This window comes from Pygocentrus nattereri, chromosome 16 (genome assembly GCF_015220715.1).
Source record: "Pygocentrus nattereri isolate fPygNat1 chromosome 16, fPygNat1.pri, whole genome shotgun sequence".
In the NCBI taxonomy this organism is placed as follows: domain Eukaryota; kingdom Metazoa; phylum Chordata; class Actinopteri; order Characiformes; family Serrasalmidae; genus Pygocentrus; species Pygocentrus nattereri.
Genome location: NC_051226.1, coordinates 7,885,702 through 7,898,926, shown reverse-complemented (window position 1 = coordinate 7,898,926; position 13,225 = coordinate 7,885,702). Strand labels below are relative to the sequence as shown.

General features: G+C 40.6%; 1 protein-coding gene across 1 annotated transcript in view; it reads right to left on the bottom strand.

Annotated features, from left to right (window-relative positions):
- The window catches only part of mfhas1 (malignant fibrous histiocytoma amplified sequence 1), a 46,943-nt gene that overhangs the window by 3,612 nt on the left and 30,106 nt on the right, over window positions 1-13,225 (bottom strand). Inside the window, exon 2 of the mRNA XM_017713849.2 lies at window positions 2,564-2,913. Within this exon, the coding sequence (XP_017569338.1) occupies window positions 2,783-2,913 (131 nt within the window). The 3' untranslated portion in view covers window positions 2,564-2,782. The remainder of the gene's footprint in view (window positions 1-2,563; window positions 2,914-13,225) is intronic.

Here is a 13,225-nt window from a genome sequence, read left to right as displayed (position 1 = left end):
ACTGTGTTGTAGCATTGAAAAGGAATTGAGCATTGCTGTGTTGTAGCATTGATAAGGAATTGAGCATTACTGTGTTGTAGCATTGAAAAGGAATTGAACATTACTGTGTTGTAGCATTGATAAGGAATTGAACATTACTGTGTTGTAGCATTGATAAGGAATTGAGCATTACTGTGTTGTAGCATTGAAAAGGAATTGAACATTACTGTGTTGTAGCATTGATAAGGAATTGAACATTACTGTGTTGTAGCATTGATAAGGAATTGAGCATTGCTGTGTTGTAGCATTGATAAGGAATTGAACATTACTGTGTTGTAGCATTGATAAGGAATTGAGCATTGCTGTGTTGTAGCATTGATAAGGAATTGAGCATTACTGTGTTGTAGCATTGATAAGGAATTGAGCATTACTGTGTTGTAGCATTGATAAGGAATTGAGCATTACTGTGTTGTAGCATTGATAAGGAATTGAACATTACTGTGTTGTAGCATTGAAAAGGAATTGAACATTACTGTGTTGTAGCATTGATAAGGAATTGAGCATTACTGTGTTGTAGCATTGAAAAGGAATTGAACATTACTGTGTTGTAGCATTGATAAGGAATTGAACATTACTGTGTTGTAGCATTGATAAGGAATTGAGCATTGCTGTGTTGTAGCATTGATAAGGAATTGAACATTACTGTGTTGTAGCATTGATAAGGAATTGAGCATTGCTGTGTTGTAGCATTGATAAGGAATTGAACATTACTGTGTTGTAGCATTGATAAGGAATTGAGCATTACTGTGTTGTAGCATTGATAAGGAATTGAGCATTACTGTGTTGTAGCATTGATAAGGAATTGAACATTACTGTGTTGTAGCATTGAAAAGGAATTGAACATTACTGTGTTGTAGCATTGATAAGGAATTGAGCATTACTGTGTTGTAGCATTGATAAGGAATTGAGCATTGCTGTGTTGTAGCATTGATAAGGAATTGAGCATTACTGTGTTGTAGCATTGATAAGGAATTGAACATTACTGTGTTGTAGCATTGATAAGGAATTGAGCATTACTGTGTTGTAGCATTGATAAGGAATTGAACATTACTGTGTTGTAGCATTGATAAGGAATTGAACATTACTGTGTTGTAGCATTGAAAAGGAATTGAACATTACTGTGTTGTAGCATTGATAAGGAATTGAGCATTACTGTGTTGTAGCATTGATAAGGAATTGAGCATTGCTGTGTTGTAGCATTGATAAGGAATTGAGCATTACTGTGTTGTAGCATTGATAAGGAATTGAACATTACTGTGTTGTAGCATTGATAAGGAATTGAGCATTACTGTGTTGTAGCATTGATAAGGAATTGAACATTACTGTGTTGTAGCATTGATAAGGAATTGAGCATTACTGTGTTGTAGCATTGATAAGGAATTGAGCATTACTGTGTTGTAGCATTGATAAGGAATTGAGCATTACTGTGTTGTAGCATTGATAAGGAATTGAACATTACTGTGTTGTAGCATTGATAAGGAATTGAGCATTACTGTGTTGTAGCATTGAAAAGGAATTGAGCATTACTGTGTTGTAGCATTGAAAAGGAACTGAGCATTACTGTGTTGTAGCATTGAAAAGGAATTGAGCATTACTGTGTTGTAGCATTGAAGAGGAATTTAGCATTACTGTGTTGTAGCATTGAAAAGGAATTGAGCATTGCTGTGTTGTAGCATTGATAAGGAATTGAGCATTACTGTGTTGTAGCATTGATAAGGAATTGAGCATTACTGTGTTGTAGCATTGAAAAGGAATTGAGCATTACTGTGTTGTAGCATTGAAAAGGAATTGAGCATTACTGTGTTGTAGCATTGAAAAGGAATTGAGCATTGCTGTGTTGTAGCATTGATAAGGAATTGAGCATTACTGTGTTGTAGCATTGATAAGGAATTGAGCATTACTGTGTTGTAGCATTGATAAGGAATTGAACATTACTGTGTTGTAGCATTGATAAGGAATTGAGCATTACTGTGTTGTAGCATTGAAAAGGAATTGAGCATTACTGTGTTGTAGCATTGATAAGGAATTGAGCATTACTGTGTTGTAGCATTGAAAAGGAATTGAGCATTACTGTGTTGTAGCATTGAAGAGGAATTTAGCATTACTGTGTTGTAGCATTGAAAAGGAATTGAGCATTGCTGTGTTGTAGCATTGATAAGGAATTGAGCATTACTGTGTTGTAGCATTGAAAAGGAATTGAGCATTACTGTGTTGTAGCATTGAAAAGGAATTTAGCATTACTGTGTTGTAGCATTGAAAAGGAATTGAGCATTGCTGTGTTGTAGCATTGAAAAGGAATTGAGCATTACTGTGTTGTAGCATTGATAAGGAATTGAGCATTACTGTGTTGTAGCATTGATAAGGAATTGAGCATTACTGTGTTGTAGCATTGATAAGGAATTGAGCATTACTGTGTTGTAGCATTGATAAGGAATTGAGCATTACTGTGTTGTAGCATTGAAAAGGAATTGAGCATTACTGTGTTGTAGCATTGAAAAAAAGCATATCATGCAAGGCTACTTACAAGTGTCTGGGGTTTTTGATTCTTCCCTCATTCATGTGCCCACATGGCCAGCTGAACACATGTCCAGTCCAGCTGTCATAACTCAGAGGATACACGAGGAAGTAGAAGCAGGACACACACACTGACATGGCTCTGTGTGTGTTTGTTATAGAGGAGAATCAGAGGTGCGGCAGGGTGTGGGGGCATTTTCAGTCTTTTGAATGTGTTGGGGAGGGGAAGTTATTTATGGCTGGGGCTGACCAGCGTAGGAGAAGGAGGGTAGACCAGTGCCACGTTCACTCGCTCTGAGCCATTCTTTGGGCATACGATCTCAGTCAGTCCCTCAGGCCGAGGCTGGCTAAGCAACTCACCTGCAGCACAAAGACACAAAAACATACTACGTTACATTTCGGTAACACAGTTAATATGATTGTGGTTTCACTTTTACTACTTAGCACATAATCCAGCAAGACAGCATTTTTTACCTTGGAAGGAAAAGGTGGGCAATACAGCTCGTTCATGTACTTCATGTGGTAAGTTTAACTATATATTCGATTGAAACAATCCCACTATTACTACTACTACTTTAGCTGCAACTACTTCTACAGCTACTCCTGCTCCTGTTGTTTTTACTGCTACTAACCTTAGTAGCAACAGTACTACTACTACTACTACGACGGTGACTACTACTACTACTACGACGGCTACTACTACGACGCCTACTACTACTACTACTACTACTACTACAACGGCGACTACTACTACTACCACGACGGCTACTACTACTACTACTACGACGGCTACTACTACGACGCCTACTACTACTACTACTACTACTACTACTACTACGACGCCTACTACTACTACTACTACTACTACTACTACTACTACTACTACTACTACTACTACGACGCCTACTACTACTACTACTACTACTACTACTACTACTACGACGCCTACTACTACTACTACTACTACTACTACTACTACTACTACTACTACGACGCCTACTACTACTACTACTACTACTACGACGCCTACTACTACTACGACGCCTACTACTACTACTACTACGCCTACTACTACTACGACGCCTACTACTACTACTACTACGACGCCTACTACTACTACTACGCCTACTACTACTACTACTACTACGCCTACTACTACTACTACTACTACTACTACTACTACTACTACTACTACTACTACTACTACTACTACGACGCCTACTACTACTACTACTAAAAATTGGACTAATGTACTGCCACTGCCATTCTCACAGCAGGTTTGTTCTAGTAGATTTGTTAAGAGTTTTTGTTGGAGAGGTGTTTCAATCATTATTTTGCAAACAGTCTACAAGAGCGCCTGGGAAATGATCAAACAGATCATTTTACAATATGTTAATGTTAAAACATCATAAAAAGGCAATGGCTTCTCTTAATTATTATAAATAAATTCTGAAATAATTATATTTGATGTGTCCTACAGGATGTGGCTTGTGTAATATTCACTACCTGACAAGTGAGCCTTCCATTGACCCACTGTTTGCCTTGACCCCTTTCTTAAAAACATAAAGCATAAATGAAAAACAGTCCCACTAGAGGGCAGCAGTAGTGCGTATATTGAGCTGTAAGCGCAGGCTTTTTCCCCAACACCTCTGAGAGCTGCTGCAGAGGGAGGGTCCTAGCTGATGGGAAGGCTGTGTGAGCATAACATGCTGATAAAGCAGAGCTCAACTGCTGTGTCACAAGGCAAATGTTTCATTTGATCAAATGAAAAGGGGGGGGGGGGGGGGGGGGGGGGGGTGGTTATCAGTGAAGTCACAATCAATGTGATTTTCTCCGGAAAAACACTCCTACTCCACGTTCACATGCCCCCTTCCAGTTCTCTGTTTCAGATACTGCTACATTTAAGCACAAACAGGGGAAATCTAAGGCTACACTTTTTAAAAATAAGGCACCAAAAAGGGGTTTTCTGGAGTGATGCCACGGAAGAACCCCTTTCGGTTTCCTACAGAACTTTTCAGTGGATGGTTTTTAAACGACTTTGTAAATAAGATGTGTGAAGAATTTTAAAATGCAAAGGATCTCTACATAATGGAAATGTTCTGGACCAGTTAAAAGGTTTTCCTTAGCACTTAAACCAAATTGCAGTGCTAGTGATGACTCACTTTTGGAAAATATTTTAGTCTAGGATTAGAATTAATCCGAATCTGGAAAACTGGCCCAGTCTCTAAACTACCACGTGTGTTCACCAATGTGTAACATGAGTATTGATGCATCATTGAATCTGCAATCAATATCACAATATCAGTCAATATAATCTTGGACATACAAGCTAATGGCTTTTGAAAGCTTTTTTTTATGAGGTACACCTAGTTTTCAGCCCTTTTAACTGTGAAAATTCAGGAACATCAGCCTCTTAACTGACATACAGAGTCTGAACCCAGCCAACGTGGGCAGCTCACCTTGCAATACGAGCACAAAGCAGAGAGAAGCACATCAAACTGGAACCGCTGAAGTATTTTCATAAGAATATTATAAGATTATTCAATCCATTTCTGTACTTTTTAACTTGTTTTCAATAATTATATATAGATTGTTTTGTGCTTGTTTAAACCATTAGATCTTAAAATAATAAAGATTATACAAATTTTGTCTTGGAAAGAGCAGAATTATCTGCCAAACAGAATAAGAATTTCACTACATAAAATTACTCGAAACAAGTAAAATATTTACAGAAACAGGTTGAACAAGCTTATAATATTCTTACAAAAATATCAAAATACAAAATATTACATGAATTTACTAGATTTTCTAATTGTTTCACTTGCCAAGATGTAATTTTTTGCCATGTAAGATTCACTTTGGTGCAATGCTGAGAGAAGCATATCGAAAAATACAGTCCAATCAAAATACACTATATTATCAAAAGTATTCGGTCACCCCTCTAAATCATTGAATTCAGGTGTTCCAGTCACTTCCATGGCAACAGGTGTATAAAGCCGAGCCCCTAGGCCTGCAGACTGCTTCTACAGACATTAGTGAAAGAATGGGTCGCTCTCAGGAGCTCAGTGAATTCCAGCGTGGTACCGTGATCGGACGCCACCTGTGCAGCAAGTCCAGTCGTGAAATTTCCTCACTACTAAATATTCCACAGTCAACTGTCAGTGGGATTATAACAAAGTGGAAATGATTGGGAACAACAGGCCACGTAAAATGACAGAGCGGGGTCAGCAGATGCTGAGCAACTCAGCCACGAAGTGGTCGGCCACGTAAAATGACAGGATCAGCGGATGCTGAGGGGCATAGTGCGCAGAGGTCGCCAACTTACTGCAGAGTCAATCACTACAGACCTCCAAACTTCACATGGCCTTCATATGAGCTCAAGAACAGCGTAGAGAGCTTCATGGAATGGGTTTCCATGGCTGAGCACCTTACATCACCAAGCACTATGCAAAGCGTCGAATGCAGTGGTGTAAAGCGATGCCACTGGACTCTAGAGCAGTGGAGACGTGTTCTCTGGAGTGATGAATCACGCTTCTCCGTCTGGCAATGCGATGGACAAGTCAGGGATTGGCGGTGGCCAGGAGAATGGTACTTGTCTGACTGCATTGTGCCAAGTGTAAAGTTTGGTGGAGGGGGGATTATGGTGTGGGGTTGTTTTTCAGGAGTTGGGCTCGGCCCCTTAGTTCCAGTGAAAGGAACTCTTAAAGCTTCAGCACCAAGAGATTTTGGACAATTTCATGCTCCCTACTTTGTGGGAACAGTTTGGGGACGGCCCCTTCCTGTTCCACTACACACCAGTGCACAAAGCAGGTCCATAAAGACATAGATGAGCCAGTTTGGTGTGGAAGAACTTGACTGGCCTGCACAGAGTCCTGACCTCAACCCGATAGAACACCTTTGGGATGAATTAGAGCGGAGACTGTGAGCCAGACCTTCTTGTCCAACATCAGTGTCTGACCTCACAAATGTGCTTCTGGAAGAACGGACAAAAATTCCCATAAACACACTCCTAACCCTTGTGGAAAGCCTTCCCAGAAGAGTTGAAGCTGTTATAACTGCATCATATTAAACCCTATGGATTAAGAATGGGACGTCACTCAAGTTCAAGTGTGTGTGAAGGCAGACGAGTGAATACTTTTGGAAATTTAGTTTAAGCTGTGAGGTATGCAAGATATCACATATTAACAGCAGTTGACAAAATAATGTAAACCACTAGTTTCTTATGTATTTTGCTTAGACCAACATGTATTTTTTTCATTTTGGTGTAATTTTGTTCTTTCAAAGCAAAGTGACCAACAAGCTTCTTAACATTTGTACCAGTATGCTAAGAATGTGCCTGGCATCTGCACACTAATATAGTATTGACTAGTCTGGCTTAACAGCACACCGATGCAGATTGACCTGCATAACTGCAGTCCAGTATTGTTATCTCTCTATGACAAAAGAGGCAGTGCACAACATGCAGGCAGCTTTATTGCACTGCAGTTTCCCAACACATATTAATTATCCTATAAGCTGTATCATATTGAATGAGGCTAATGCTAGTGACTGTCGACAACATGGAGGCTTAATAATATGCTGCACTGATCAAGCACAATAAAAGCTTAAGTTAATGTTTTCCATCTTCCAGTAGGCTGTACAGTGCAGCACTTAAGCCATTAGTCCTATTGATTTTCTGCTGCTTTCTCCTTTGCACAGATAACAGAGGGGCGGAGCTAGTTAGAGCCAAGGCCTCTCCTTTGAGCAAACAAAGAGCAATTCCACAGGAGAGGTTATCTGGCATAGGGTCAAGGTTTAGTTAATGGACATGTGCATTTCATGCAGGGCTGCAAGATATGCAGTGTACATTATATGATTATGTTGCAAAATATTCCAATTTCATCTCAGATTTCATCACACTTATGTTTTATTGGACCACGTACATTCCCTGATTCATCAAGATACCCACAGACATCTGGAACTGCCAAATGGAAAGAAGGAAAAGGAGGAAATACTCTAAGAAAAAATAACAGCCTAAATAAGATCTCATGTACTTTGCTCAGGCATGATTAAATCCTATATAAAACTGGGGTACGATTTTTCTTCTCTCCCAAGAAACAACCCTTTTTTCACTCTTTTGCTAAAACCATTTATACCTGGTCACTTCATGTGTCTTGAGGGTCAAGATTATATCTGGATATGACCAGCCCACACTGCAATTGCAAAGGCAAGAGTACAGATGCATTTAAAACAGATGCAAATCAAATCGCTCAAACCACTTTAGGAGGTGGTCTGAGATACATCTGAGCCACATTATAGAGATGTCAATGCATCCATCTCTTCAAGACACATTGGACAACCAAAACCCCTCACAGTACGACCGAAACTCCTCCCCATGCAGTGCGTCACTGGGCACGTGCTCCTTGACTGCGAAGAAGATAATCAGGGACGCACAAGTTTGGTGAAGGGATGAAATGAGTTGATTAACAGCAATATGGCCTGAAAGTACTGTGCAAAACTAACTACAGAGTAAGAGGCTGGTAGGATAAATCACTGGAAGCTGGCTGCTGTGTAACAAGCACACTGTAACAAATTAGAGGTCAGCTCAACTCAAAATGATATAGTAACTGATTACATGGCTTTTCTTGAGTTGACTCAAGGACACGCAACTCAAATTTCTTATTTGAGTCAAAAGTTCTCTTACTGCTTTTATTACTGGCTCTCAGTTATGTAAATAAAATGAACTTGTTTTTTTTATACTCAAAAAAGTAGACTCTCTCCATCACACCATCCTGCGAGACACTGAGTACACACTCATGGATGGCTATGGCATCGCTGGGGCTCAAACTCACAACCTCTTGTTGGGGAGACGGCTCAGTCCACTGTATCACTCAGGAACACATGACGAAACTCAGATTTTGTGTCTACAAATGTTTAATACACTGGAGGAAATATTTGTTGTTTTGGCTTTGAAGCGTGGCGTCATCTCATGTGGTGCAGCTGTGTAATAATTCATCCCAACATCAGGAGGTTGTGAGTTTGAATCCCAGCAATACCACAGTGGTCCATTATCCGGAAAACCCAAGGGGAGATTATGCCAGATGGGACTGTGTGACAGAAGGAGCGCCAGCTAGTGGGGAAATTTTTGACTCAACTAAGACCTTTGAGTTGTGTGAACTCGTGTCCTCATGTTGACTCAACTCAAGAAAAGCCATGTAATCAGTTACTAAATCGTTTTAAGTTGAACTGACCTCTCTTTTTTTTTTTTTACATAGATTTAAATATTCCTCCAAACAGTGATTGGATCTCAGTCCGACTAACCGGATATGCATTTGACTACCAGGTGTAAATGGATGTGGCCAAAATCTTATCAGGATGCAATCCAGATACTAGGCACATGATGTGTAAATGGGGTCTAAATGATGAAAAAACGGTTCTCTCATCATTTCCTTACGTAACTGTCGTCTACAGCTCAGAAATCTTCCAGCTATCTATCAGTACAAGGAGGCCCCTGTGCTTTCCTCATTTGACTTAAAATGAAATGCATACATTACACTCTCTTTTCTCCAACGGGGTGTTCAGGTGATTCAGAAATTCAGAAAGTTCAGTATTGAGACCTGCTTTATTTCTTGTGCAAGACATTTTTCCTTTGCGCCTGATTAGAGTTAAACATTTGAGGCCAGTTTCGTGGACATGGATTGAGTCTAGTCTTGGACTAACCTGCCACGTCAATGGCACTTCCTATATATTAACATGTCAACTGATATTTTTAGAATGATCACATTTGAGTTACATTTATTAGCCAATTAATTATTAGCCAAGGTCAGCTGGCTTGACCTCAACATCACAACACTAAGAAATGTCTACAGTTACTCAGAATCACAGGAGTCAAGCAAAATGTACATTTTCTCTTGAGAATGTAAAAATAACACTAGTCCTCCAGCTGCTAACATACACACTAACAGCAAAAGCATTAGAGCTTCGGCACTCGCCAAGATTAAATCAAACTCTGTACGAAAGTGGCAATTCATACAAATGTCTAGTTTTCCAGAATCATGTGTTAAAGAGTCCAGCGTATCGTACAGTTTCTCTTAAGAGCGTAAAAACCAAAGTGCACTCGATCTGCCAGCGTATATGCTAATCGCACAAGTTTTAGAGCCAGCTAATGTTACACTAGCGAATGAACGTAACCTTACAAATTGATGATTCTCATCACTGCGATACTTCTCTCGTGCCTAATTCATTGTGATCGAAAGACTCAAGATGAATGGGTTTCTGCCTTTATCCATTTTCAAAATATTGTAGCACAGAGAGTTTCAAGGTGTCTTTTGATGTATAGCATGTTTGTCTCAGGCAACACTTGCACAAGCCTGTTTCAACAGTGATCATCAGTCAGTGTGTGTGCACATATAAAACAGGCACGTGCTTCATTTAATATTATTGCTGTACTGTTGATTCTAACATTACAAAACTGATATAGCTGAACTGCCACCGTCGGACTGATACGTCATGATGCATCAGGCTTATGGGAGTCAGAGTGGAGTCACGGCATCGGTCATCTCTGCCGTCTCCGCCCGTCTGGGTCAGCTCAGCGCTGCAGTGCGCCCAGACGGAACGGCAAATGGAATCATGGCAAAGGAATGTGCCATTCTTTCTGATTCTGAATAATGTTTCCAGGTACAACACGCATTCGCATTCTTGTGCTCCGGCCCACTCTGGCCTGTTTGTTCCCCTGCCAGGCTCTCCATCTCACTCTCCTCTTTTTTTTTCGCTCACTCTCAGAGGAGCAGTATAAGTGCCATAAAAGGAAAACTACTGTTTCTCTGGACTCTGCTGGAAAAGGGTTCTTTCCCTGTTTGATGGTAAGTCGTTCTTTAAAAGATATACCCCCTCTGTGGTGGAAGCTGTTAAAGGTATTGTGGAAAGACACAAGCGGGAAAGCCCAGCTGAGCTGTGAAGGCCTTTGCGGTTAACAATGGACTCAGAGGCCTCTGCCCCCGGAGTCATCCCTGCAGAGCGAAGGGGTGGGCCTAATCTATCACTTTTGTTGAAAGTGATAGATTAGGCGGATGAAAAGAGGTGTCTCGGCTCATCTCAGTGTTAAGGCGCTAGCTCTGCAAAACATGAAGCCTACACAGTTTTTCCTCTTACCTCAAATGTAGCCCAGACATGTCTGAACTTTGCTTCGTCTTCTAGTTTTGCACTGGAGCTACGAGGCTGATGGAGCTAACGAGAAATGGGAGCACACAAACTGTAGGCCTGAAACATTAAACATATTCCTCATATGATATTGACTTGTTAAAGGGCCCATATCACAGAACGCATGATATGGGTGATGCTGATGCATCTGCTGAGCTTGACGTTCTAAAAATAAATTGTAGTAGTATGTAGATGTAGACAGTAAGTGAATGCTGTTAAAGGCCATTCCCTCCCCAGTCCATACATGGAAATTAAGCCCTTTTAAAATTCATTGTTTTTATGATGTCACAAAATCAGCACCTTTACATATATCTGCCTATACCAGTTTTTCTCTGCCCAGCCACACTGAGTGTTTCAGCCTGGACTGCTTCGTGATTGAGACACAACATAGGGGACCCAATCAGAACGGGGCTTATGTACATATAAAACCATGGGATAAGGAGAGATTGCAAAGAGTCCCGTAAAAATTAATTATGACTGCTATTATGACTGCTTTTGACACACACACACACACACACACACACACACACACACACACACACACACACCCCTTCTAAGCCGCTTATGCTCCTGGGACATTTTTGATACATAAAATCACAAAAGCGTTAAAAAGTAGAATTCAGGGTAAAAAATAAAATACAAGAAATAAATACAGGACACTTTAAATGATCTTGAATAGACCTGCTAATGTGGTTTCTGACACTGTCTGATGCACGAGTCTGATTCAAATTTCTCTTTGTACGTCTGTCCATTTTCACAGACAACAGTGCCAGAAGCCATAAAGACAAAATCCACAAAACAGAGATAATACTAGCCATCTGATCTTGGTCATGGCCAGCCAAGCTGTTCTTGCTGACACAGGGAGTTAATGTGTGATGAAAGTGGGTCAGGTGGCTGAGGAAGGAGGGACCCGGCGTGGAAACAGGCTGACTGGCTTCATCACACCACAGAACGACTTAACCCCTGAATCCTCTAAACAAAGAGCCCTCGTTCAGCCCATCCTGCCCTAAAACACTCAAGCTTATCCCCACAGTGCTCCCTCCATTACTCACACCCTTAAAGGCAAATTCCACTGCTTAGCCTTATCAGCTGCCGAATTCCTAGATCTACATCTATTCAGTCCATGTCTTCCAATAAGATATGATCTTCGTTCATAGGCAGTTGATTTCCGAGCAGTGGCTTTCGATGCATCTGCTGAACTATTTGAAGTGAGACAGGAACTCTAGCATGAGGGAAGTTAAACTCGCCAAATATGCCGAGCGACAAAGCTGGCGCGATGCCAAGGTCAGGCCTGCTGCCTGGCCCTGCTCAGCCATCCGCTCTTCCATATTAATGAGTGCTGAGGGGAAGACCGTCAACGGCTTCTCCTTTCACTGGGCTATTTGTGTCCAGGAGACCAGCTTGGCCTTAACCTATTAAACCAGCACTCTGCGCCTAAATAATAAGTGCTGGAAAATGCTGACCCAATACAATTTCATACTAATTTCAAATAATGGCCTACAAACCTGATATAGCATATTTTCTTAAAGGGTCCTTTTTTGAAAAAAACATTTTTTCTTACTTTTTTTTTTATATAAAAGTGTGTGATATAATATGTAAACTCTGTGAAAGTACCATTCACTCACCAGTCCATGAAGTCTATGTATGGAAAATAAACAGCAAAAACGGCAGGCTGTTTTTGTGATGTCACAAAAGCAACATATTTTCCTATATCTGCCTATTCGACTAACAAGGCTTAATGCATAGCACCTGGAATACACAGAAAGATTGATACAGACAATAAAAATAAACACAGAAAAATGGATGTACTATGAATACAATGCTTGTTATCCACTGATACCGCTTAAACTAGAAAATGATATTGGTGTGTGTTACCGACACCCGTATACTAAATTCATATCGACAAGCCGATGACCTCTACAGCGAGTCAAATGACCTCTACGGTCTGAGGTGGTTTGGATTTGCCAAAACACAGCAAATCATCTTCAGTCAGTGCACAGTCTCTCACCCCTCTCCCCTCAAAATCAGCTTATAGGCTACCACACAAAGGATTTCGTCCAGAACCAATTCCCTTTTCTAATCTGGGAATCATATTTGTGATTCGAGCAGTGATGATAGAAATCTGTACCAACCCCCATGTAACCCCCACCATCGCCAGGGTTCAAGTTCAGGCACGAAAAAAAAATCCCATGGTTCATCATTTGTTTAACAAATAGGTTGAGATTCGGCTTCTATTGCACAAAGCCTCTAAAAGCTTCACACGACAGCTCGACCGATGCACTGGAGGGCTGATGAAACGGGCTCTCTGCCGACGTTTGAACAGGGAAAAACGGACGTCACAATGACTGACAGCTAAATTAAGCATGAGGATCAGAACACAAAAAAGAAATATGCTGAAAATGATTTGAAAGTTAATTAACAACACCTTAAAAAATGAGAAAGCTCTCCCTCCGTCCTACAGTATTTACAGAATAAAAGACTTTGGAGACTTTAT